The 25,986-nt window shown below is 42.1% G+C and overlaps 1 protein-coding gene across 3 annotated transcripts in view; it reads left to right on the top strand.

Annotated features, from left to right (window-relative positions):
- The window catches only part of LOC129709482 (uncharacterized), a 118,415-nt gene that overhangs the window by 13,481 nt on the left and 78,948 nt on the right, over window positions 1-25,986 (top strand). For all 3 annotated transcript variants that reach the window (XM_055655903.1, XM_055655904.1, XM_055655905.1), the window contains exons 8-14: window positions 4,129-4,376; window positions 4,470-4,589; window positions 12,018-12,159; window positions 12,641-12,673; window positions 15,340-15,399; window positions 15,994-16,014; window positions 23,255-23,278. In XM_055655903.1, coding sequence (XP_055511878.1) covers window positions 4,129-4,376; window positions 4,470-4,589; window positions 12,018-12,159; window positions 12,641-12,673; window positions 15,340-15,399; window positions 15,994-16,014; window positions 23,255-23,278 — 648 coding nt within the window. The remainder of the gene's footprint in view (window positions 1-4,128; window positions 4,377-4,469; window positions 4,590-12,017; window positions 12,160-12,640; window positions 12,674-15,339; window positions 15,400-15,993; window positions 16,015-23,254; window positions 23,279-25,986) is intronic.

Genomic DNA, 25,986 nt, shown 5'->3' with positions numbered 1-25,986 from the left:
TTTGGTAAGTTTCAATGAGATCCCACCTCGTAATTCTAAACCGCGGCGAGTACAGGCCCAGAGCTGTTAAACGCTACAGGCTCTCATATGTTAACCCAATAATCCTCAGGATCATTCTTGTAAACCTCTGGACCCTCTCCAATGCCAGCACATCCCTCCTTAGTATGGAGCCCCAAACTGCTCACAATACTCCAAATTCTGTCTGACCATGCCTTACAAAGCTTCAGCATTACATCCCTGCTTTTATATTGCATTTGCCTTCATTAATATGGATTCAAACTGCAAATTAACCTTTTGGGAATCCTGCACCAGCACCTTCAAGTCCCTTTGCACCGATTTCTGAATCTTCTCCCCATTTAGAAAGTGTACGTTTTTATTTCTATTACCAAATTAAATGACTGCACACTTTGCTATACTGTATCCCATTTGTAACTTCTTTGCCCATTCTCCAAACCTGTCCCAAGTCCTTCTGTAGGCTCCCTGCTTCCTCGATATTACTGCCCCTCCACCTATCTTCATGTTACCCACAAACCTGCCACCAAAGCCATCAATTCCATTATCCAAATCATATAAAATGTGAAGAGTAGCGGACCCAACAACTACTTTTGTGGAACACCGCCAGTCATCAAAAGCCAACCAGAAATAGCTCCTTTAATTCCCACCCTTTGCCTTCTGCAATTCAGCCCACCGCCTATCCATGATAGTATCTTTCCTCCAATACCATGAGGCTTTCATCTTCTTTAGCAGCCTCGCATATGGCACCTTATCAAAGGCCTTATCAAAGGCCTGAAAATCCAAGTTAAAAACATCCACTTACTCTCTTTTGTCGATCATGCTTTTTAATTCCTCGAAGAATTCCAACAGATTTATCAGACAAGATCTTTCCTTCACAAAATCATGCGGCCTATTTTCTCATGTGCGTCCATACTCGGAAAGCTCATTCTTAATAATGAACTCTAAAATCTAAGTTACCACTGAAGTCAGGTCAACCAGCCTATTATTTCCCTTCTTTTGCTTTGCTCGCTTCTTGTTCTGTGGAGTAACATTTGTAATTTTACAGTTGACCAATCCTGACTCCAGTGATTCTTGAAAGATCACTACTAATGCCTTCACAATCTCTGAAGCTACCTCTTTCAGAACACTGGGGTGTAGTCCTAGTCCAGATAACTTATCTACCTACAGACCTTTCAGCTTCCCGAGCACATTCTCCTTAGTAATAGCAACTCCATTAACCTCCGCCCCCTGACTTTATTGAATTTCCGGCACGTTGCTGGTGTCTTCCGCTGTGAAGACTGACGCAAAAAACATATGCAAATCGTCTGCTATTTCTTTATTTCCCATGACTACTTCTCCAGTGTAATTTTCCAGTAGTCCAATGTCCACGGCAGCATGATGGCACAGCGGTAGTGTTGCTTCCTTACAATGGCAGAAACCATGGTTCGATCCTGACTATGGGTGCTGTCTGTATGGAGTTTATACGTTCTCCCTGTGACCTGCATGAGTTTTCTCCGAGATCTCCGGATCCTCCCCACATTCCAAAGATGTACAGGTTTGTAGGTTAATTGGCTTTCTTTAATTATAAGTTGTCCCAAGTGTGTGTAGAATAGTGCTACTGTGCGGGGTCGCAGGTCAGCCTGGACTCGGTGGGCTGAAGGGCCTGTTTCTGCACTGTATCTCTAAACTCTTGCCTCCCTTTGACTCTATATATCTGAGGAAACTTTTATATCTGAGTATCCTCTTTTATATTATTGGCTATCTTCCCTTTATATTTAATCTTTTCTCCCAATTATTGCCTTTTTAAGTTGCCTTCTGTTAGTTTTTAAAAGCTTCCTAATCCTACATTCCTCTGCTCTACAATGCCCAATAGAGCCCAGTTCTCTGTCAATCTCTAGTCCTGGTTTGACGTCCTAGAATGCAACACCTCACACTTACCTGGATTAAACTTTATTAACCATTCCACGGGGTGGGAGATTGCAACCTTCACATGGTCCACCCTGTTTCGACAAATGCAATCAACCTGGCATGCACAAACAGAAGATAAAACAGAACAGGTTTTCTTACAACTTTAGGCTGTGCACGCCATGCACAAGAAGAAGAAGAAGAACCATTCCTCACCTCACTTGCCCAATTGATCTGTGATACCACTTTAGTGTAATCTGCAAACTTGCTATTTAAACCTTCGACATTCTCACCCAAATCGTTGATATATTTCAGCAATTGGTCCTACCTCAATCCATGAGGCACACCTCTAGCCACAGGCTGAAAGATAGCTAACCACCATTACCCTCTGCTTCTTTCTATGAAGCCAATTATCAATCCACTCGGCTAGTTCTCCCTAGATCCCATGCGATCTATCCTTCTACAGCAGTTTACCATGCTGAGTTGAAGTCTAATCACCCTTTTTGGTTCCTTCTTCAAAAAAAACAATCACATTCATGAGACACAATCTCTGATGTACAAACCATGCTGACTATCTCTAATCACCCCATATCTATCCAAATGCAAATATACCGTATTCCCCAGAATACTCTCCAGTAACTTGCCTCCACAGATGTTAGGCTCACTGGTCTGTTGTTTGCAGACTTTTCCTTGCAGCCCTTCTTAAATAGGAGCACAACATTAGCTGTCCTCCAATCTTTTGGCACTTCATCGGTATCTAATGATGATTTAAATATCTCAGCCTGCAATTTCTTCTCTAGCTTCCCACAGTGTCCTTGGATATATCTGCACAGGCCTGGGAGATTTATCTACCTTTATATGCCTTAGGATGAGCAGCACCTTCTCGACCGTAGTACTGACTATCCTCAAGACACTTCCATTAAATGTCCCAAGTTCCCCAGTCTTCATACCTTCTTCCATGATAAACACAAAAGAGATTGTTTTCAGTTGTATACAAATGGATAAACTAATGCTGATATCTTTGAGGAAGTATCTGGAAGGAGTTATCAGATATTTGGTACTTCATGTTGAAATAAAAAAAATCTCTACAATATCTCAGGCTAGTCTAAGTACCCGTGAAATAGTTGCATTCTGCATCAGTGAAGCAAGCTCACATAAAACAGCTCATGTGTGTTTCCATTAATCCCACGAGAAGAAATCTCTGTGATAAACCAATGCAGGATAGATGATCTCTGCCAATTCATCTCAAGTATGTGTCACAAATAGAAGAGCCATCTGTGTAAATGATTCATGCAGCACATAATTGTTGCCCCCATTTAATATTTGCTGATGCTTAGGTCCCATTAATCAAAACTGGTGTTGCAGCTCCTCTTGCCTCCAAAAATATTGTGAACAAATCTTTACAGCAAATGGAAGGCACACATGTCAGCAAATTGAATAGAAAATGTTTTTTGGTAAACAAAAATGTCACTGCTAAAGATTGAAAAATATTGATATCTTTAAACCAAAGATATGCAATCTTTAAATACTGCTTGGTTCCAGGGAATTCAAACTGAAGATTTTCTATTGTACCATCTTTGTGTTCTCCACCATCAACTTCACGTGGGTCACTATTGATCAGAAACTCAACTGGACCAGCTATGCAAACACTGCAGCTAAAAGAGCAGATCAGGGGCAAGAAGATGGACACAAAAAGCTGGAGTAACTCAGCGGGACAGGCTGCATCTCTGGAGAGAAGGCATGGGTGATGTTTTGGGTCGAGACCCTTCTTCAGACTGGTTAGGGATAAGGGAAACGATAAGGGATAATGTGATGTGGAGAGATAAAGAACAATGAATGAAAGACATGCAAAAAAGTAACGGTGACAAATTAAACTGGCCGTTGTTAGCTATTTGTAGGGTGAAAATGAGAAACTAGTGGATTTGGGTGGGGGGGAGATAGAGAGAGAGAGAGAGAAATTAGGTATGTTTAATAAATACTAACCACATAATGATGGGCAGATGCCCAGAAAAAAATAAATTAAATAAACAATTCAGAAATCTATCTTGGCAATTGGAAAACATATTTCTTGTCTTCTATCAATGAACACCAAGATATAAAGCACAAAGGAATATTGTAGATCAAGCAGTTATGTTTCTGAATTGAGATTCAGGACCAGATTTAACTGTTATCAACCTGCTTGATAGTAAAATGCTACAATTATGTTCTACATATATTTTTCTTTTACAGATCGACACAGGAAAAATATATTTGCAATTTTCTACGTGAGGGAACAGTCTTACAGAGTACAGAAACCATCAGAAGTCCATGAGGCTCACGTTGAATTACAGATGCCAACATTTTCCCTTCTGGGAGTCATAATTGATAAAACTTCTCAGTTCTCATGTCATAGTCTGACAGTCATTTATCAAACTCAATATACTGATGCTGCAGTTCTCCACATCTATGTTGTCCCACATGACTTCTCAGTAATACAGGTATTATCTAAATATTCGGATGGTTGTTAATAGCTTTGAGGCCGTTTTATTAATTGTATTTTGCATCAAAAATAGTTTCTTCCCCTTTTGCAGGCAGTACATAAGCAGGAATCTGAATCCACATTGATTAAACATCCTTCACAGATAACATCACTTTACTTTGGCAGGAAATATTCTGTGAAAAGTTATTCAAAAGTGCAGATTGCGCCAGATGTAAGTAACAATACATGTTGTTGAAATTGTACTATTATAGAACATTTTATTTTGTGGGAGTATTTTATGTTGAGCAATTTGGAAGTAAAATGTTAAATCCATAGACAAGCTGATATAAGCTACATGTTGAGTCATTGAGAACTCACTATTATGTGTCTTGAAGAAATGTTTTGTCTTGTCTACTGTATTACATTGGTTCTTTCTTGTTGCTGTTTCAGACCCTGAGCATTTACTTGTGTGAACATTAAGGAATATCAATAGTGAAAGTACTGCTCTTTGTTCAGATTGTGCAATGTTTGTTTCCCAGGCAGGAGAAAGCCAAAAAAAAAGTTTGTTCCGGTTTCTACATCAATTAAGCATTGCTAGATCCTATTTGACATCCACTTATGACATTCCTACACCTGAAATGGGTGCAGGCCCATCACATGAAGGAAAATGAGCCAGGAGATTTTTCATTGTATAATTTAGTATTCTGAGAGGAAGCCAAAGATATCAAAAGCTTTCCACAGTTTGAAGGAATCCCTGTCAGTGGCCATATCAAAGATTTTTGCAGGCTGTGGCAAAAAAAACTATAGCCAAGTAAATTCTTATAATGTCACCAAGTTGATAGAGTTGAATAGACTGAAAGATGGGTGTGGAAGTAATGAATTTCAATTCATGGAACATTGGCACCAGTACTGATTAAGGGAGTGCTGTCTGTTGGGATGAGTTTCACTTGAATAGATCTTGAATCCACATTTAAAACAGAAAAATAGGATAAAAAGTAGGTGGTTTTGGCCCTTCAAATTTGTTCTGTCATTCAGCATAATTATGGATGACCACACCACCAAGAATCAGTCCAGTGAACCTTGGTTGTAAACCTTCCATGATAAGACAATCAAACTCTATATAATATTCCAAGTGCAGTCTAACCAAGGCCATGTATAAATGTAGCAAAGCCAATATTCAAATCATTATATATTCTCTGCAAGATTACTCTGATAATCTATTTTTTTCTCTCTGCATTTTCTCTCTGCATTTACTTTCTTTGGTGAAATCGAAGCTGCTCCCAATTTTCAATCTTCATGTTGTCCCCACATAACCTCTATTGCATGCAAGCATATAGACAACTCCCATCAATTTTTGTGTAGCTTGGTGTTTCTTCGCACATCTCAGAGTAATTCGGTTGGGTTAATTTCTTTTTTTATTTTCACAGCAGGCAGGAACATAAAATTGTTGAAGTTCCTGCATTTCTTCTTAACTATGAACCATTCCCTATCTACTTTCACTCCTTACAATCTATTGTAGTTGACTCGTACTATCACAATGTTTAAAAGTCATTTGGACAGGTCCATGGATAGGATAGGTTTAGAAGGAAAAAGGCCAAATACAGGCAGGTGGGACGTGTATTTTGCTTGATGTGGGCAAGTTGGGCCACAGGGCCTGTTTCCACGCTTAATGACAATGATTCATTCCTCATACCTTTGTTTAGATTTAAGACCTTAGTTTAAGATTGAATTACTTCATTTCTACCAAAAATTAAAATTACATGTTAGAATCATTCTTCTCTTGTGGACTTCAGTGGTCAAGATTATGAACTAACCTTTTCTCCAAGCACAATAACCAGCCTTTGATAACCTGTTCCCTCATTTGTTGCTCAACATTTTGGTCTGAAAAGTCAAATTGTACACACTCCACTAATGTTTCCTCCACACTTTATAGCTGAATTGATTTTACAAATCATCAAGTAAAGTTGCCCATGATCATTGTAGTATTGTTTCTGCATGCCTCTTTAATTTCTTGTTTCATTCAGCAAAATGACCACAACTATTTGGAAGCCCAGAGACAACTCCCAACAAACTATTTGCACCATAAAATAGACATAGAAAAATAAAGCACAGGAACAGTTCTTTGGCCCACAATGTATGTGCCAAACATGGTGCCAAGATTAACTTATTTCATCTGCTAATACTTAGAAAGTTAAGGAGAAAAGACTAGGAATAATTCAGGGTAGCAAAATGGTTAGTTAACCGAAGTCTATCGGGAAGAATAAGGGCATACAAATTTCCAAGCAATCTTCTAATTGGAGTCAGATCGGGGAAAATGGTACAAAGGTCAAAAGTGAAAGCTTTTTTAATGGCACAAGTAAAAAAAATGGCTACAATGTCGGAGCCATTACAAGGGTAACATTAAGAGTTAAATTTTTTTGAGAGGAGGAGAAATTGTACAGTTGGATTGCAAGCAGAACATTAACATTGAATTCTCCAATTTTAGGTAACCAACCTTTCCCCTTCCCCTGTACCTTTCCACCTTTCTCCCTTCTGACCACATTTGCGCCTTATCTCACAGCCTTTGTCTTTATAAATTCATAAGTTATGGAAACATAGAAACAGAAAATAGGTGCAGGAGGAGGCCATTTGACCCTTCGAGCCTGCACCGCCATTCATGGTTAATCATCCACAATCAGTAACCCGTGCCTGCCTTCTCCCCATATCTTTTGATTCCGCTAGCCCCTAGAGCTCTTATCTAACTCTCTTTTAAATACATCCAGTGAATTGGCCTCTTCCACAAATTCACCCCTCTCTGGGTGTAAAAGTTTTTTCTCATCTAAGTTTTAAATGGCCTCCCCTTTATTCTTACACTTTGGCCCCCATCATTGGAAACATTTTTCCTGCATCGAGCTTGTCCAGTCCTTATATCATTTTATACGTTTCTATAAGATAACCTCTCATCCTTCTAAATTCTAATGAATACAAGCCCACTCTTTCCAATCTTTCCTCATATGACAATCCCGCTATCCCGGAGATTAACCTCGTGAGCCTACGCTGCACTGCCTCAATAGCAAGGATGTCCTTCTTCAAATTAGGAGACCAAAACTGCACACAATACTCCAGATGTGGTCTCACCACAACTGCAGAAGGACCTCTTTACTCCTATACTCAAATCCTCTTGTAATGAAGGCCAGCATGCCATTATGGGTAGTTTACACGGGGCGACTTGACGCAAGATGTAGCCAGAGTGGAGTGGTCGTGGTCTAGCACGATATCACACGATATAACGGGGGGGTAGACCAAGAGTTCCCACGGTACTCGGCAATTCTGTCATTTGTGCGAGTGACTTGTCCGTCTCCCGATCTTTCCCGAATGAACATCGTGGACTGTAGTGTAGTTAATCACGTGGCACAAATGATGTTACTTTGTTGTCACACACTCTATTCGTTTTTTTCACCCGAGCTCTTTAATGAGCTGAAGAATAATCTGTTTTTTTAGACAAATGTTGTTTGGTGTGATGCACCTTCTCTCAATATGTGCAAGAAGTCGTCTTTTTATTTTGTCAAATATGAATAAAGACTGTATCTCACATTGACCGTGATTATTGTGTTATTTTATGATCTACTGAGAGGTGAAACTTTCAGCCTGAAGAAACTTTCAGCCCGAAACGCCACCCGTTCCTTCTCTCCAGAGATGCTGCCTGTCCCGCTGAGTTGCTCCAAGCAACTGGTGTCTATCTTCAAAGGACTGACCAGGACTGCCTCTCTCTCTCTCTCTCTCTCTCTCTCCCCGTCCCTCTCTCTCTCTCACACAGGCATGAATGGATGAACTCCGCGGGCCAGGCAGCATCTACAGAGAGAAATGGACAGACGACCCATTCTTCAGGCTGCCTTATGTCTCTCTCCCCCCCCTCACCCCAACTCCCACCCACACACGCGAATGCTGGAGAAACTCAGCGGGTGCAGCGGTGCCGAAACGTTGTCTATTTCCTTCGTTCCATTGATGTTGCTGCACCCGCTGAGTTTCTCCAGCATTTCTCTCTGTAGATGCTGCCTGGCCCGCGGAGTTCATCCATTCACGCCTGTGTGAGAGGGAGGGAGAGGGAGGGAGGGAGAGAGAGAGAGAGACAGTCCTGGTCAGTCCTTTGAAGATAGACACCAGTTGCTTGGAGCAACTCAGCGGGACAGGCAGCATCTCTGGAGAGAAGGAACGGGTGGCGTTTCGGGTCGAGAGCCTTCTTCACACTCTCCCGGAGAGGGGAGAGAGAGAGAGAGAGAGAGAGAGAGAGAGAGACGCACACACAAGGTGGATGCGAAATCTTACCTGCCTGTTTCAGTGACAGACACCCACCGCCAGTAAATGAAGACACCCCCATCTTTCAGACAAAAAGAGACACACTGACATTAATGAAATGCTTAGCTAGTTTTATTAGATTTGTATGTAAATAGCAAACTGGCTGGATTCACTCTATCCAACTTCCGGGTTCACCGTTGGCAGGAGTTCCCACGGTGACCGCAAGAGTTACTACCGATATCGCACGGGACACTTCGTTCATAAAATGTTGCAATGCTCAACCACAAGTGTACAAGTCTCTCTTGGACAAATTCAAACATGTTTGAATTTTCTCCCGAGTACCCAAGGTACACGATTACATGCCGTTAGCGCCACGGTGGTCCACGAATGCCGTACTGTTACCGCACGAGGTTCCCACGATGTCAAACTCTGGTTACCTCTTGCGTCAAGTCGCACCGTGAAAAGGGGGTTTTAGCTTTCTTCACTGCCTGCTGTGCCTGCATGTTTACTTTCAGTGACTAGTGTACAAGGACACCCAGGTCTCGTTGCACTTCCCTTTTTCCTGATCTGACACCATTGAGATAATAATCTGCCTCCTTGTTCTTGCCGCCAAAGTGGATAACCTCACATTTATCTACATTATACTGCATCTGCCATGCATCTGCCCACTCACTCAACCTGTCCAAGTCACCCTGCAACCTAGCATCCTCTTTGCAGTTCACACTGCCACCCAGCTTTGTGTCATCTGCAAATTTGCCAGTGTTATTTTTAATCCCATCATCTAAATCATTAATATATTTTGTAAATAGTTGCGGCCCCAGCACCGAGCCTTGCGGCACTGCATTAGCCACTGCCTGCCATTCTGACAGGGATCCGTTTATTCCTACTCTTTGTTTCCTGTCAGCCAACCAATTCTCTATCCATGCCAATACCCTACCCCCAAAACCATGTGCTCTCATTTTGCCCATTAATGTCCTGTGTGGGACCTTATCAAAGACTTTCTGAAAGTCCAGATACACTACATCCACTGGCTCTCCTTCATCCATTTTACTTGTCACATCCTCAAAAAAATTCCAGAAAATTAGTCAAGCAGGATTTCCCCTTCATAAATCCCTGCTGACTTGGACCAATCCTTTTACTGCTATCCAAATGCGCCGTTATTACTTATTTAATAATTTACCAATGTCAGGCTAACTAGTCTATAATTTCCTGTTTTCTCTCTCGCTCCTTTCTTGAAAAGTGGGATAACATTAGCTACCCTCCAATCCACAGGACCTGATCCTGACTCTATAGAACATTGGAAAATGATCACCAATGCGTCCACGATATCTAGAGCCATCTGCTTGAGTACCATGGGATGCAGACCATCAAACCCTGGGATTTATCAGCCTTCAGTCTCATCAGTCTACCCAATCTCGCCTAATGCAAATTTCTTTCAATTCCTCTGTCTCCCTAGATCCTATGTCATATCTACCAATCTCTAACTGAGCCTCAAGCTCATCCACTACTTCTTATACGTCGTGCGTTCATATATGATACTTTTAATCCACATCACCTTTCATGTCGATTTCACTTGGCCAGACTCTCCTATCCCTTCGTGAGCTTTCTGCCCCGTTAATTCAGGTGTCTTTCTTAACTTTTCCTATACTCTCTTTCCCTTTAACTCCATCCTTGTATTTCCAATTTGTCTCCTCCCCCCACTATAGCAGCAGAATTAGGCCATTTGGTCCATTGTCTACTCCGCCATTCAATTAAGCCTGATCTATCTTTCCCTCTCTAAGATCACACCTCAGTCTCCTGTGCTCCTGAAACAAATGTCGCAGGCTATCCATTCTCCCCTCATAACTCAAGCCCTCCAGTCCGAACGACATTCTTGTAAATCTTTTCTGCACCCTCTCCAGCTTAATCACATTATCATGGCGACCAGAACTGTAGATGATATTCTATGTGTGATCTCACCAAGGACTTGTACAACTGTAACTTAAACCCAACTCTTGTACTTAATACCCCATCCGATGGAGGCAGGTTTCAGTGACTGAGTATACTTTAGTGAGGGATTGACAAGTTTTTAAATATTAAGGGAATAAATTGATATAGAGGTAGTGATTCTGGGGTAAGAGATCAACCATCATCTTGTTCAATACTTTCTGCTTGTTTCCACCTGTGGTCCTTTGTAAAGTTTCCTGCAACAAGCTGAAGATCTTGCCCCAGCTCAAGAGTCTTCCAGGAGGTAGATTTGCATCTAGAGTTTACTCAAGTTATGTACATGTGTATTTTTACAATACTGGAGAGATTTTAGCACAGAACATTAAAAATGTCATATCTTCACTGTTTCAAGTAGTATGGTGTTATTTTTTTCAGGGATCGTTACTCAAATGTGCAAGAGATAGTAGAGATAAAATCGTTTGGAATTAAATTAATTCCCTGATTCAACCAGTTTATATCTCAAAAATATCAATTTTTAGGATACCAAAAATGTGACATGCTTTGACACAATGAAATAAAGAGGCAATTTCTGCATTAATTTCATTATAATTCAAAAAATGTTCACGTTTGTTGCTTTGCAGAGATGCATGTTGCACAGTAATAAGCAAAACTTTTGATGAATTTGGTATTAAGTGCTCTGAATGGCCATATTTCAAAATGTAACGGTGGTTATTCTTGGTGTCCACCCTGTTTAGAGTAGCCACCGTTACACCACAATGGTAAATTAAGACCAAAGAACTTCCCAAGGAGATTGAAAATGTTCTAGTTTGAAGAAAATAGATAATGAAATTATGAGAAGAAAGTACTCACATACTCCATGTTTATAGCAAGAAAGTACATTTGTATGTGAAAAACAGCAAAAGTGAAGAAATCAGCTATCATGCTTTAGAAAAAAAAAAGGCTTTCTAAATTTCATGTAATGGTTGTTATGGTGGAAACCAAACATAAAGTGTAAAAAAAAACACATAAGAACACATGTTAAATAATGAATTTTGTTAATTAATCAAATTTACTCAAACTTCATGAACCACCTCCCCCTGTCATGTACTGCCACTGAGGGTTTTTGATTAATCTGAATCATGTTGAAGTAATTTATATGTGAACTTCAGTTTTATGTATGATGTCACACTTTTGATACCCAGTGTTGTACAAAACACACACGTAATTGATGTTTGGGAATATTTATTTCCTCGTGTTAAACTGCATTTGCTTCTATTTCTGCAGAATATGCAGAGTTTTTTGTTCTCTCTGGGATTTAACATTAATATTTTTGAATTTCATTTTTTATTTTGCTTATTTTCATTTCTATCAGTTTTTACTAATAATAGAGATATACAAGACTGCAAATGTTGAAATCATACAGTTTGGTAGAAGCAAATAAAATTTGTATCTGCTCTAGGAAATGAAATTTCAGTGCACTGATATGGATTCAAATCAGCCATTCTATGAAGTAATTATTACAGAGGAACCGAGTTCTTTTGAATTAAAACTCACCAAGAGGAAAAAGGAAGATCCTTTATGGCAAATCGCACTGACATTTCGTAAGTATTAAAATATTACAAAATGTCTTTGTAAAACCTTCTAATCGGGTAACTGAGCACTAGTTATATTGAACAATTTTGTTTTTAAAGTGTGAATGTTCCAAGTCTTTCCTACCCTCTTAAATCTTACTTTTTTTCTCCTTTCTGTCCAAGTCATAGATGTATACAAATTGTTAAATTTGGTATTAGTATGGTTTGTTAATGTCGCCTACATCGAGCAGTGAAAACCTTTGCTTGTGTGCTATTCAGTCAAATCATACTGCACATGAGTAAAGACTTGGTCTATTGCTAGAAATTGTAATTTATTTAACTATCTGTCAAATGATAACATTCTATTTCATCTATACAGAATTGAAGTTGGTACTCCACTGTGTATTGCTCCATTGCAATGTGCTTGACACAAGATTAATAAATGTTGAAATGTAACTAACAATCAGCAATAGCTCTCTTGAATGAACAGGAAATTATTTTTGTCTTCCAGAAAATGGTAAAGTTTCAAGCCAGGAGAACTTAGGTACTGTGTTTAAATATATCAATAGCATTAATTTAATCTGTGTTTTAATAACGCAAATGAATAAAGCATCTTATATGATTTGCTTTAAACAGTATCATTGGTGTGTCATAAATAATGACTTTGTCGTGTGCAGGGTACACTCTGGTATGCCAATCAAATGTAGAAACTTCATTGTTGTTTGCTGCATGATGTAAAGTGAAGATAGCAACCAATGCCAGAAAGGTAGCAACAAACTGACATAGAAACTGTGGGATAATGAGGCTGAACCTCAAGATAACGAGGAGCAAGTGGACCAGATGATAACGTAATTTTACCAGGGGTGGCCTCAGCAGCACAACCCCTTTTTTGGTTAGGCTGCATTTGGAGTATTGTGTGTAGTTCTGGTTGCTCCATTACAGGAAGGATGTGGAAGTTTTGAAAAGGGTGCAGATGAGTTTTAGCAGAAGGATGCCTGGATTAGAGGATATTAGCCACAGGGAGAGGTTGGATAGACTTGGATTGTTTATTCTGGGACACCGGAGGTTGTTGGAAGACCTGATTGGAGTATATAAAATTCTGAGAGGCATAGACAGGGTAGACAGTCAGAATCAGTTAACATTATTAGTACATTTATAAATGACACCAACATTGGTGCTATAGTAGATAGTGAGGGGAAAAAATCTATGTTAACAACAACATCTTAATCAGTTGGGAAGGTGAGCAGATCATTCTTTAGTTGCTATCTGCTATCCGCTGAGTATGATCTACTATCGTACCTTACATTCTGACAAACAAAGACATGAAATTTCTAGCTGATTGGCTTCATTATGCTAGAAATTTCAAAGGGTTCATAGGGTATTTTATTATCACGTGTCATAATTAAGGTACAGTGATACCTGAACTGATATTGTATCTATCATGTTCTTATGGTGAGCTTGGCAAGTCTTCTAACCCTCTGAAAGTCAGAACCCGCTCCTGGAATGTATCTGATTGATCTGCTCGTGCCTGTCCCTTTGAGTGAACGTGGGAGCTGACTACCACTCCCCTGCAGCTGCTGTGTTCTCCATCCCAGACATAATATATGTAGCAGCACATACTGGGGAGCAGCCCGCAACACATGGAATATATCATTGTAACATCGAGTGCACTTATTTGATTGCTGTACAATATTTTGGAGCTCTGGTGAACTGAGTGAGGTCCCATAGGAATTGGCTCTCTGTGTTACCACTTGTCTCTGGGTCACCATATCATTATCTCAGATCAGATTTTGGTCTGTGTGGTAGTTTTCTTTGCAGAAAACCTGATGCGAATTCACACTAAATGCACAGGTACCTTTGAGTCATGTAAAAAAACTACATTTTTTGGCATGAATTCTTCAGTTTCATAGAAAAAATAAAATTTGTAATCACTTCCAATAATTTGTTTTCATTTTAACTTTCTCCATTATTTTCTTTTTTTCTTTCTTTCTTTCTCCATTTTGTCACAGGTTTTGGTGTTTTTCAATTAAAGATTGTTATTTGGAATATCATTGACAGTGCTAATTTAATGCATTTGTTTAAACCACGGACAATTAAATTCTGGATATTGCCTTATTCAGCAAAACATTGCAATTGATACAATTTCTTCAGAATTTCCCCTCACATTATGAAAACAGAGCAAACCTACTGCATTTTTCTGCCTCTCTTGATTTTCTCTTTTCTTTTCTTCTTCTGATTTTGCACTGAAAAACTGGCAGCAAAAATCTGTACTTTTATTTTCAGGTCTGTATTCAGTTTGTTGAGATTCTGTAGTTATGAGGTTTGCGAAACTCAGGGTACCATAGAGAGAAAATAGTTCATTATGATGGGAAATATGCTAACAATTGAGTTTGCTCTGACATTTTATATTTATTTTCCAAATTTAATTCAAAATTGAAAATGTGGAAAGAGTTTTAGTCAATAAATCAAAATCTGTCTCCAAATATGTTTGAATATTTCTGAAAAGGAAGCTATTTAGGAAAATAAACATAATTGGGTTGAATTTAATGTATATTATTAATATTGTAAACTTAATTTCCTAATGTCACTATTTGGTAACATATCAATTTTCTGTTTGTGTGAATGTTGCTTGTCACATTGCAATCAAATGTATTACCAAAGTGATTTGCTGCAGCCTGGTATCATGAATAACATTGTTATCAATGTAGATAGGTTCTTCAGTTTCACAGAAAAATGTGCATTTCTTGCACTGTGACAATTTATGAATGCCTGTTTTTGTTGAGAGTAGAGATGTTGAAAAGGTAGGCAACTAGTAGTGTGGATGATTGTTGCTAAAGATAGAGAGGGATCAAAAGGAATGCAAGGAGAGAGATCCAGAAGAATTTATAGGCTGAAGAAACTATCGGAGATGGAGGATGGAGGTTGTCTCTCAGGGAGATCAGGATTTGACTTTCAGTTCCATTTGATTTTGAAGCATGGTCAACCCTAATGCAGATTACTGGGGAAAAATGGTGGAAAAGAAATGATGTCAATGCTGTTGTGTCTTTATAAAAAATGATTTCCATTGAGTCATTATGTTTCAATTTATGCTTCTATTGTTTGCACACTTAAGAATAAAAATAACAAAATAAAATGTTTTATTTTTCAAACAATATTGCCATCTTTGACAATTAAACCATAATTTCAACCAAGTTCTATGTTATATTTCAGATGAGGATGTTAGTCAGAAAAAAGGGGACATGCCTTTGAAAAAAGATTCTTTGACATCAGGTAAATTGTCCATATTGCGTTTTATTTCATTAAAATGTTATTATCTAATTATATGTATGAAGTTTGTTTGGCACATTACAAAATGTTTACATTTCAGAAAACAAATTAAGTGATAGTGAAGCATTTTGCCAAATATTGAGATTCTGTATGCTGTGAATAATTATATTTTATTTTATCTGTCAGTGAGCATATTTTGTGTGGCGCTTTCGGTTCTACAGAAAATGTATATTTTGTAATGTAACATATAATGTAACATTATCATAGAATTAAAGTCCTGTGAATATATAGGACACCAGGGCTAGATTGTATACCTTTGGACTTTGTGAGAAGAGCTTGTACTTTGTGAAAGCCTGATTGATATATTTTAGATTTAGCCCTCTTATTTTATCCAGTTTTTTTTAGTAATATTAATTGCTGTAAGTTTCCCTGTCATTATACTCTTGATTCCTCCCAGTTTATGTTCTTTATTTAGAGTACGCAATTATAATCTGTATTAAGCATGTAATTATGAGAAGCATCGGATGTGTTGTTTATAATAATTGGTAGCATTTTTGATACACAAAACATGGAATGCTACATATGTTTATTTTTCAGAAGTTCGTTCATCAGCGTCAGGTAAATAATGCCTTTTACAAGTAGCAGTTGGTTGGGTAGGTTTAAGGAATACTGGAGCCTTCCAAGTGACAGGTAAGGAATTTTAATACATTTCCATGAGTTTCCAGAAGCTATTTTATCTGACAAATTATCCAACACCCTTGAAATAATTTCATTGGTTGATCCAGAGTAAAAAGGGAAATACAGATGAGAAAGTTTTTTGGCTGGCGAGTAATGGCCCAAATGCAAATTTAAGCAAGTGACAAACAACTTTTTTCTGAGTGTTAATACATACACTGTCTTTGGATGAACTAAGCCAGAATGAGAGATTTTGTTTTTTCCCGATCCGGGATTCCCACCAATATAGCAAGTGATATCACACTTGTGTGACAATCAAACCAACCTCCAGACTACTTGTTGTTTACTATGGGTCACAGTTCAAGGATAAGGGGGGAATCATTAGGACCGAGATGAGGACATTTTTTTTCACATAGAGAGTGGTGAATCTCTGGAATTCTCTGCCACAGAAGGTAGTTGAGGCCAGTTCATTGGCTATATTTAAGAGGGAGTTAGATGTGGCCCTTGTGGCTAAAGGGATCAGGGGGTATGGAGAGAAGGCAGGTACAGGATACCGAGTTGGATGATCAGCCATGATCATATTGAATGGCGGTGCAGGCTCGAAGGGCCAAATGGCCTACTCCTGCACCTATTTTCTATGTTTCTATGATACCTACTGAGTATTATGTTTACATACCTGTCGTGGTGCTGTAAGTGAGAATTTCATTGTTCTGTTTTTGGACATATTATAATAAAACATTCTAAACTCTCTTGACTATCTCTTTCTTGACTTGCTCAGATTAAACTTCATCTGTCATTTCTCTGTCTACTTTGTGGTCTGAAGAAGGGTCTCGACCCAAAACGTCGCCCATTCCTTCTCTCCAGAGATGCTGCCTCACCCGCTGAGTTACTCCAGCATTTTGTGTCTACCTAGTTCTTTGTTGACCTATATCCCGCTGTATGCTTTATAGCCCTCCTCGCAGTCTGTGACTACAAAATTCTTGGTGCCATCTGCAAACTTAATGACCAACTCATCCAATTTTACAGTATGTCCAAGTTATTTTATATATATATATATATAACACAAACAAGAGATTCCAGCACAGAACCCTGTGGAACTCCACTGGTCACAGACCTCCAGCCTGTGTATCTTCCTTCCACTACAACATTCTGTCTTCTGGCAGTAAGCCGGTTCTGAATCTATACAACAAAGCTAATATGAATCCTGGCATCTTAATCTTTTTGGATGCCATGGGAGACTTTATCAAATTCCTTACTGAAATCCATGTGGATGACATTCACCATCCTATCCTCTTCCCCTATCCTCTTTGATCACTTTTCGGTTCCAGTTCTAGTGGCGTTGCAAGTTGGCTACCTCGCCTGCAGTGGGTTCGTTATTTTGACTTTTTATGTTATTTTTAGTTTGTCCAAATGTATGTTTTAGTGTTTCTCTGTATGTCTTGTATGAGGGGTGGTGAGGGAGGAATAGGAGGAACCTGTTTTTCAGGCACCTACCTCGACGGAGACGTGACTTTCTTCCTTGTCGCTTCTTTGGTGCGGCCTTTCCTGGAGTCGGGCCCAGAGCTTCTGCGGCGGTCCAAGCGGTTCCTTAACATCGTGGGCCCAGAGTTTCAGCGGCGGCGCAGCGGGGACTTTTAACATCGCGGACCCCCTTGCCGGGAGTTGCTGAAGAAGTGCTTCGACCACTGGCCTGTGGCCTACAACATCCTGGAGCCTTGGTCTGTGGAGCTTCTGGCAGCAGGCATGGAGCAGACTTTCCATCGAAGAGCGGGCGATCCTTCGCCGGGGGATGCCGGAGAAGAGCTCCGACTGCCAGCCTGTGGCCTACAGTGGGTGCGGCCTTTCCTGGAGTCGGGCCCAGAGCTTCTGCGGCGGTCCAAGCGGTTCCTTAACATCGTGGGCCCAGAGTTTCAGCGTAAAAAAAAAAAAAAAAAAAAAAAAAAAATGGCGCGGCCCTGTCCAGTCGCCGTTGTGGCAGCTCCGCGAAAATTGTGTGTGTTTTTAACTTTTATGTTCCTTTTTAACTTATTTCTAAGTTCTAACTCCCTAGTACTAACAAAGTATGACAGGGAAACCCTCTTAAATCTAAACTCCAGGGCAAACGGAGACTTTTTAAACTCTTTACTCACTGATCCAGCATGGCCAGCAGAGATCAACAGAAGCTGCTGCAACAACAAAGGGAGCTCGGCTGCAAGGAAAACCCGGAGAAAACATCGAGGGAAGCGGGGGGGGATTCGGAATAGGCTGAGAGCCCAAGCCTTTCGTTCCCCCTCTGCCCAGCATTCTTCTGGCGAATGTCCAGTCCCTGGAAAACAAGCTGGATGACCTCAGGGCGAGGATTAGATTCCAGCGGGACATAAGGAACTGCAACATCCTCTGCCTGACTGAAACATGGCTGACCTCACTGATTCCGGATCAGGTAATCTGCCCAACCGAGTCCTTCACTGTCCACCGTGCTGACAGAACAGAAGCATCTGGGAAATCCAAGGGTGGAGGAGTCTGCTTCATGACCAATAACAACTGGTGCAACCCTGGAAATATCAAGATGCTTTCCCGTTCCTGCTCGCCGGATCTGGAGCACCTGACAATCTCATGCCGCCCATTCTACCTTCCCCGGGAGTTCGGCTCAGTGATCGTCACAGCCGTCTACATTCCACCGCAGGCGGACACCGACGTGGCACTATCGGCCCTACACGATGTGCTATGTCGACATCAAAACAAGTACCCGGAAGCGGCTATGGTGGTGGCTGGAGATTTTAATAAATCAAATCTCAAGAAGGTCATGCCGAACTTCTACCAACACATCACGTGTGCCACCAGGGGGGAGAGAACTTTGGACCACTGCTACACGCCGTTCAGGAAAGGCTACAAGGCCGTTTCACTCCCTCCCCTAGGAAAATCTGACCACGCTGCTATATTCCTGTTGCCGGGGTATAAACAGAGGATAGTTCGGGAAGCGGTAGAGACGAGGGACGTAAAGCGGTGGTCCGACCAGTCAGAGGCCATGCTGCAAGATGCACTGAGTGATGTCGACTGGAATATGTTCGAAGCAAGTTCCAGTGACGTCAGTGAGTTCGCGGAAGCAGTCATGGACTTCATCGCAACAATAACCGACAACATCGTCCCCACGGTAAGGGTAAGCACCTTCCCGAACCAAAAACCCTGGGTAGACAGATCTGTTCGTGTGGCCTTGAATGCTCGCACCGCTGCCTACAACTCGGGCTTGGCATCAGGAAACATGGACGTCTACAAGGCAGAGTCCTACCGAATGCGAAGGGCGGTGAAGGACGCAAAGAGAAGGTACAGGGACAAGATGGAGTTACAGATGGAGCAGCAGGACACCAGAAGCCTGTGGCAGGGGCTACGGATTGTAACCAACTACCGGAGCACCCCTCCCTCATCCGCATGTGCCGGCACCTCCCTAGCTGACGACCTGAACTCCTTCTACGCTCGTTTCGAGAGGGGCAACACCACTCCAGGTCTGCCGACTATCGACAATACCGACAGCGGTATTTACCGACAGCTGGCTACCGAAGCTGAAGGGAGGAATATGCACACATTCTCGCTGTCCGAGCACGACGTGAGGAGGGCACTGACACGGGTGAACACAAGAAAAGCTGCAGGCCCCGATGGCATCTCGGGGCGAGTACTCAAGTCCTGTGCTACGCAGCTAGCTCCAGTGCTCACTACATTATTCAACCTCTCCCTGGACAAGTCCGTGGTCCCTGCCTGCTTCAAAAAATCGATCATTGTACCGGTACCAAAAAAATGCCTCCCCAGCCTGCCTGAATGACTACCGTCCGGTGGCCCTTACCTCGGTAGTCATGAAATGCTTTGAGAGGCTGGTGAAGAATCACATCTGCGCCTTCCTCCCTCGGAACATGGACCCGTTGCAGTTTGCATACCGTCCGAACAGGTCCACGGACGATGCGGTCTCCCAGGTCTTGCACACCGCTCTCTCCCATCTGGACAGCCAGAAGGGGGGCTACGTGAGGATGCTGTTCATAGACTACAGTTCAGCCTTCAACACGATAGTCCCCACCAGACTGGCCAGGAAGCTACTGGAATTGGGGCTCAACACCTCCCTGTGTTCCTGGGTCCTGGACTTTCTCACCGCCAGGCCCCAGGTAGTCAAGATGGGAGGGAATACATCGAAGTCCCTCACCCTGAGCACAGGATCGCCCCAGGGTTGCGTCCTCAGCCCCCTATTGTACTCCCTGTACACACATGACTGTGTGGCTAGGTTCAGCTCCAATTCAATAATTAAGTTTGCTGATGACACTGTGGTGGTGGGCCTGATCTCAGACAATGATGAGAGGGCCTACCGGGAGGAGGTGGCTGATCTAGCACTCTGGTGCCAGGAGAACAGCCTCCTCTTGAACATCAAAAAAACGAAGGAGCTGATCATGGACTTTAGGAGGGCACATCATCCGAGGACGTACACTCCACTGAGTATAAATGGGGATCCTGTGGATAGGGTGAACTGTTTTAAATATCTGGGAGTCCACATCTCTGAGGATATGACATGGTCATCACACGCCTCAGCACTGGTGAGTAAGGCAAGGCAGCGCCTTTACCACCTCAGGCAATTAAGGAAATTCAGAGTGTCTCCGAGGATCCTCCAGTGCTTCTACGCAGCGGCGGGGAAAGCATCTTGTCCGGGAACATTACCATCTGGTTTGGGAATTGCTCTGCCAAGGACAAGAAGGCTCTGCAGAGAGTAGTGCGTTCGGCCGAACGCACTATGGGAACTTCACTCACCCCACTGCAGGAACTATACAACAGGAGGTGCAACTCCAGAGCAAACAAAATCATGAGGGACCTCTTCCACCCCTGCAACGGACTGTTCCAGCCGCTACGGTCAGGCAAACGCCTCCGTTGCCATGCAGTGAGAACGGAGAGGTTGAGAAGGAGTTTCTTCCCAGAGGCAATTCGGACTGTAAACGCCCATCTCACCAGGGACTAACTCTACAGAACGTTTTTTTCCTTCTATTATTTATTATGTAAAAGAATATGTGTGTTATGATTGTGTTTATAATTTGTTTGGTTGTTTGTTGTTTGTCTTTTGCACAAAAGTCCGCGAGCATTGCCACTTTCATTTCACTGCACATCTCGTATGTGTATGTGACAAATAAACTTGACTTGACTTGACTTGACTAATCCCAGGCATGGCTCCATTCTAATAACCATGCCTACTCAAAGATGAACTTGGAGTTCATTTAATTTATTTTTCATGCTCTTTCTCACCAGGGACTAACTGTACAGAACGTTTTTCCTTCTATTATTTATTATGTAAAATAATATGTGTGTTATGATTGTGTTTATAATTTGTTTGGTTGTTTTGTTGTTCCACGAGCATTGCCACTTTCATTTCACTGCACATCTCGTATGTGTATGTGACAAATAAACTTGACTTGACTTGACTTGACTTGACTTGACAACATCTGGAAGCCGCGGTCTCCGGTAAGGAGGTGGCCGATTGGGAGCTCCGGGCCGCGGGCTGTGCTCGACGTGTCCCGACGTCGGCGTTCCCACCATCCCGACCAGAGGGCTTGAACATCGGGCCATCCGTAGCGGCGACTACGGAGGGTCAGGGCCCCGACCACCGGTGAACAAGGGAGGAGGAGGAGGAGGACTGTCTGAAGGAGGACTTCCTATTGCCTTCCATCATAGTGAAGAATGCTGTGGTGGATGTCTGTGTTGAATTATGTTGTGTTTTGTGTCCTTTTTTAATTGTGACACTGCATGGTAAATTACTCTCCAGTTGGTGGGGATCTTGCCTGTGGCTGGAAAAATTGCAAGGATCTTTGTCTAGGCTCCAAGATTCTCCTTTCTTGCCGCTCTCATCAGCCCTTGGGGATTTATCCACTTTCATGTTCTTCAAGAGCCCCAATGCATCCTCCTTACTCTCAAACTGCATATTAGTATTCTCCACACTGCTCTCAGTCCTCCATGTTTTTCTCCTTGGTGAATACAGATGCAAAGTACTAGTTGAGTACTACATCCCTTGATTCCCAGCACAAATTCCCTTCTTTATTATTGAATGGCCCTACCTTCTCCCTGGGTGCCTTCTTGTTTTTGTGTGTACATATGAAAAAAACGTGGGATTTCCTTTTATCTGACTCGCCATTGACCTATCGTGACCCCTCTTAGGCTCTCTGATCACCCATTTGAGATCCTTCCTATTTGGGGGGAGGGGGGAATGGGAGTTTTTTTTAATTGGACTAATATTTGTTTTAATTTATTTGCCTACTTTATATTTAGTATGTTATTCATGAGTACTGTGTGGTGTGTACAACCTGCTGCTGCAGGCAAGAATTTAACTGTTCTGCTTTTGGTACATATGACAATTAAACATTGACTCTCTTGAGTCTGTCTACATTTCCGTTCCTCATCTCCTACTGGCTATTGGGGGGAGGGCTCTCGTACATTCTCATTGGAGTGCATGCACCGTTCAAATTTTTGAGTTCGACCAAGCTTGGCTCAGCGGACGAATCATACGATATGTCTTCCATGAGAGCCACTGTGCCATTTCACCTGACAGTAAAGCAACTCCTGCATCTTTCTGCCCACCCCCTCTATCATCTCTGAAACATCAAAATCCTGAAACGATGAGTGGCAGTTGTGTCCCTCTCGCTGGGCCTTTAACTGACTTAGTTCTGAAGGGTCATTGACTTGAAATGCTGACTCTTTTGCTCTCCTCATAAATGCAGCATATTTCTGACATTCTGATTACCCTGTACTAGCATTTGCACCTGTTGGTCTTTTGATTGTTGAAAAGTTTTTTTTTTTAAACGGATTAATGTGTGCATAAATTTTATTCAGTTAATTAAATGCAAGAAACTTTTTTGAAGAAAAGTATTTAGACTTCTTTTCAAAAAAACTATTAAATGGTGTTTATTTCAGTGGTACTCCAATAATCCATTAGCAATTATTTGGAAATCATGCTAGTTTGGCATCTAGCTCACTAGAGCTCTGAAGGGTAGTTCCTCCTGTCTTCAACTTAGAACAAGTTTATCTCAATTCTGATAAATTGTCATTAATTTAAAATACTGACTCTTTTGCTCCATTTTTAGATGCTTAATGTTTCTGGCATTCTGTTTCATTTCTTATTTCTGGCATTTGCATCTACTGGCATTTTGATTATTGAAAAGTTAAATGTTTGTCTTTTTTTTTTTTACAGATGAAGTACATATATTTTATGCAGGTAATTATATTTAATAATAATAATAATAATCTTATTTATATAGCACATTTTCAGTCAACTTGCATTGACCCCAAAGTGCTTCACATAATTACATTACATTACACACAGGCAAAGGTGGGTGAAGTGTCTTGCCCCAAGGACACAACGACAGTATGCACTCCAAGCGGGATTTGAACCGGCTACCTTCCGGTCGCCAGCCGAACACTTAGCCCATTGTGCCATCTGTCGTCCCATATTTAAGGATGTTTTCGAAAGAAAGTAGCTAGAAATGATAAAAAAAAAAGTAAACACAAGATAATTATTTCAGTTCTAGGGGTGTGGCTGTCGGGGGAGACGGGCTGAGTGGCATGGACCCGGGGTTGGTCGCGGACCCGGTGCTGCTTCTTGGGGCGGGGGATGTCGCGGGGGACGGGCTGAGCGGCGTGGAGCTGGGGGAAGTCGCGGGTCTGGTGCCGCTCCTCGGGGCGGGGGCTGGAGAAGCAGTAAAATGGAATTTGTGAAGCGAGGAAAAAGAGAAGGAAAATTCTGGAAAGGCCGCGCAGATGGCCTGTGTCAAGATTTACGTCAGTCAAGTAAACGGACAAATTAATGAAACCTCACTTGGGGGTGGCATCGGCGCTCCACGGAGCCAATCAATCGTCCCCACGTGGGGGGTGGGGTGGGGGGGGGGGGGGGGGCTGCTGATCTTATTGTAATGTCATTGTGGGCTGGAACACAGGCAGGACAAACAGGTTATGTAAATTATATCCCATTGTGACGTCATACCTGCTAACGGAGTTTTTTTTAGAATAAAATCAATGTCAATGAAAATCGCAATATTTTAATGTAAATTAAATTCGGGATCCCATTGTGACGTTATTGTGACGTCGAACGCGGCTGCAGGGCAAGTGGAAAAGTGGTTTTGTAAAGAGGTTTTTGTAAAGTTTTAAATGTCATTAACTTGTAAAATATAACATTTGCTTTCTTCACTGCCTGCTGTACCTGCATGCTTACTTTCATAGACTGATGAGCAAGGACCCCCAGATCCCGTTGTACTTCCCCTTTTCCCAACTTGACGCTATTTAGAAAGTAATTTGCCTTCCTGTTTTTTATACCAAAGTGGATAACCTCACATTTATCCACATTAAACTGCATCTGCCATGCATCTGCCCACTCCCCCAACCTGTCCAAGTCACCCTGCATTCTCATAGCATCCTCCTCACAGTTCACACTGCCACACAGCTTTGTGTCATCTACAAATTTGCTAATGTTACTTTCAGTCCCTTCATCCGAATCATTGATGTACTGTATATTGTAAATAGCTGTGGTCCAGCACCGAGCCTCGCGGTACCCCACTAGTCACTGCCTGCCATTCTGAAAGGGACCCGTCAATCCCTACTCATTGTTTCCTGTCTGCCAACCAATTTTCTATCCATGTCAGCACTCTACCCTCAATACCATGTGCCCTAATTTTGCCCACTAATCTCCTATGTGGGACCTTGTCAAATGCTTTCTGAAAGTCTAGGTTCACTACATCCACTGGCTCTCCCTTGTCCATTTTCCTAGTTACATCTTCAAAAAATTTCAGAAGATTAGTCAAGCATAATTTCCCCTTCGTAATTCCATGCTGATTCGGACCGATCCTGTTACTGCTATTCAAATGTGTGGCTATTTCATCTTTTATAATTGACATAATAAAAACTATAATTCCCTGTTTTCTCTCTCCTGCCTTTCTTAAAAAGTGCCGGATGGCCAGGAAGAGAGCGAGTAACCAATCGAAAGCACTGTATTTCTCCCCGGGGGGTCTCAAATGACGGCTGAAAAAGGCGAGGGGCTGCCAGCTACCATTGATCAGTTGTTAAGGCACTTCGCCTACGACTGTGCTAGTTGCGTCGAACGTAAGAGCTGTTGGTGCATTGGTCTCTGGATGTACCAGCATCGTTGCCTTTGCCAGCGCCTCTTTGGCATTGTCGAATGCGGTCGTGGCCGCGTCGTCCCAAATGAGCTCTTTCGGCTTGTTGGCCAGGGTCTAACAGCGGTTGCATGATCTTGGCGGCTGCTGGCACAAAGCGGTGATAGAAATTGACCATGCCGACAAACACGTGGAGTTCCTTCACAGAAGAGGGTTTGGCAAACTGGTGAATGGCCTTGACCTTGGTCGGTAGCGGGATGGTTCTGTTCCGGTTGATATGGTGGCCAAGGAAGTTGATGGAAGTGAGGCCAAACTGACACTTGGCCAGGTTGATGGCCAGGCCATGCTCATTGAGCCCCTGCAGAGCTGCCGGATGTGTGCGCGGTTTTCCTGGTGAGAGTGGCTGGTGACGAGGATGTCATAGAGGTGGATGAACACGAAGTCCAGCCCACGGCCCACCATGTCCATAAGCCGTTGGAAAGCATCGACGGCATTCTTGAGGTCAAATGGCATGCGCAGGAATTCAAAGAGCCCAAACTGGGTGATGATGGCCATCTTGGGCATGTCATCTGGGTGGACCAGAATCTGATAGTAATCGCGTACCCGGTCAATCTTGGAAAATACCTTGTCACCGTCCAGGTTTACCATGAAGTCCTGGATGTGAGGAACAGGGTACTAGTCAGCTGTTGTGACCTCATTGAGATGGCGGTAGTAAGGTCTCCAGCCCGCAGACGCTTTGGGGACCATGTGAAGCGGGAATGGCCATGGGCTGTCTGAGAGGCACACAATGCCCATTTCCTCCATCTTACGGAACTCG

This window comes from Leucoraja erinacea, chromosome 25 (genome assembly GCF_028641065.1).
Source record: "Leucoraja erinacea ecotype New England chromosome 25, Leri_hhj_1, whole genome shotgun sequence".
Classification (NCBI taxonomy): domain Eukaryota; kingdom Metazoa; phylum Chordata; class Chondrichthyes; order Rajiformes; family Rajidae; genus Leucoraja; species Leucoraja erinaceus.
Note: the sequence above shows the minus strand (reverse complement) of the source record. Positions and strands in the feature narration are given on the sequence as shown.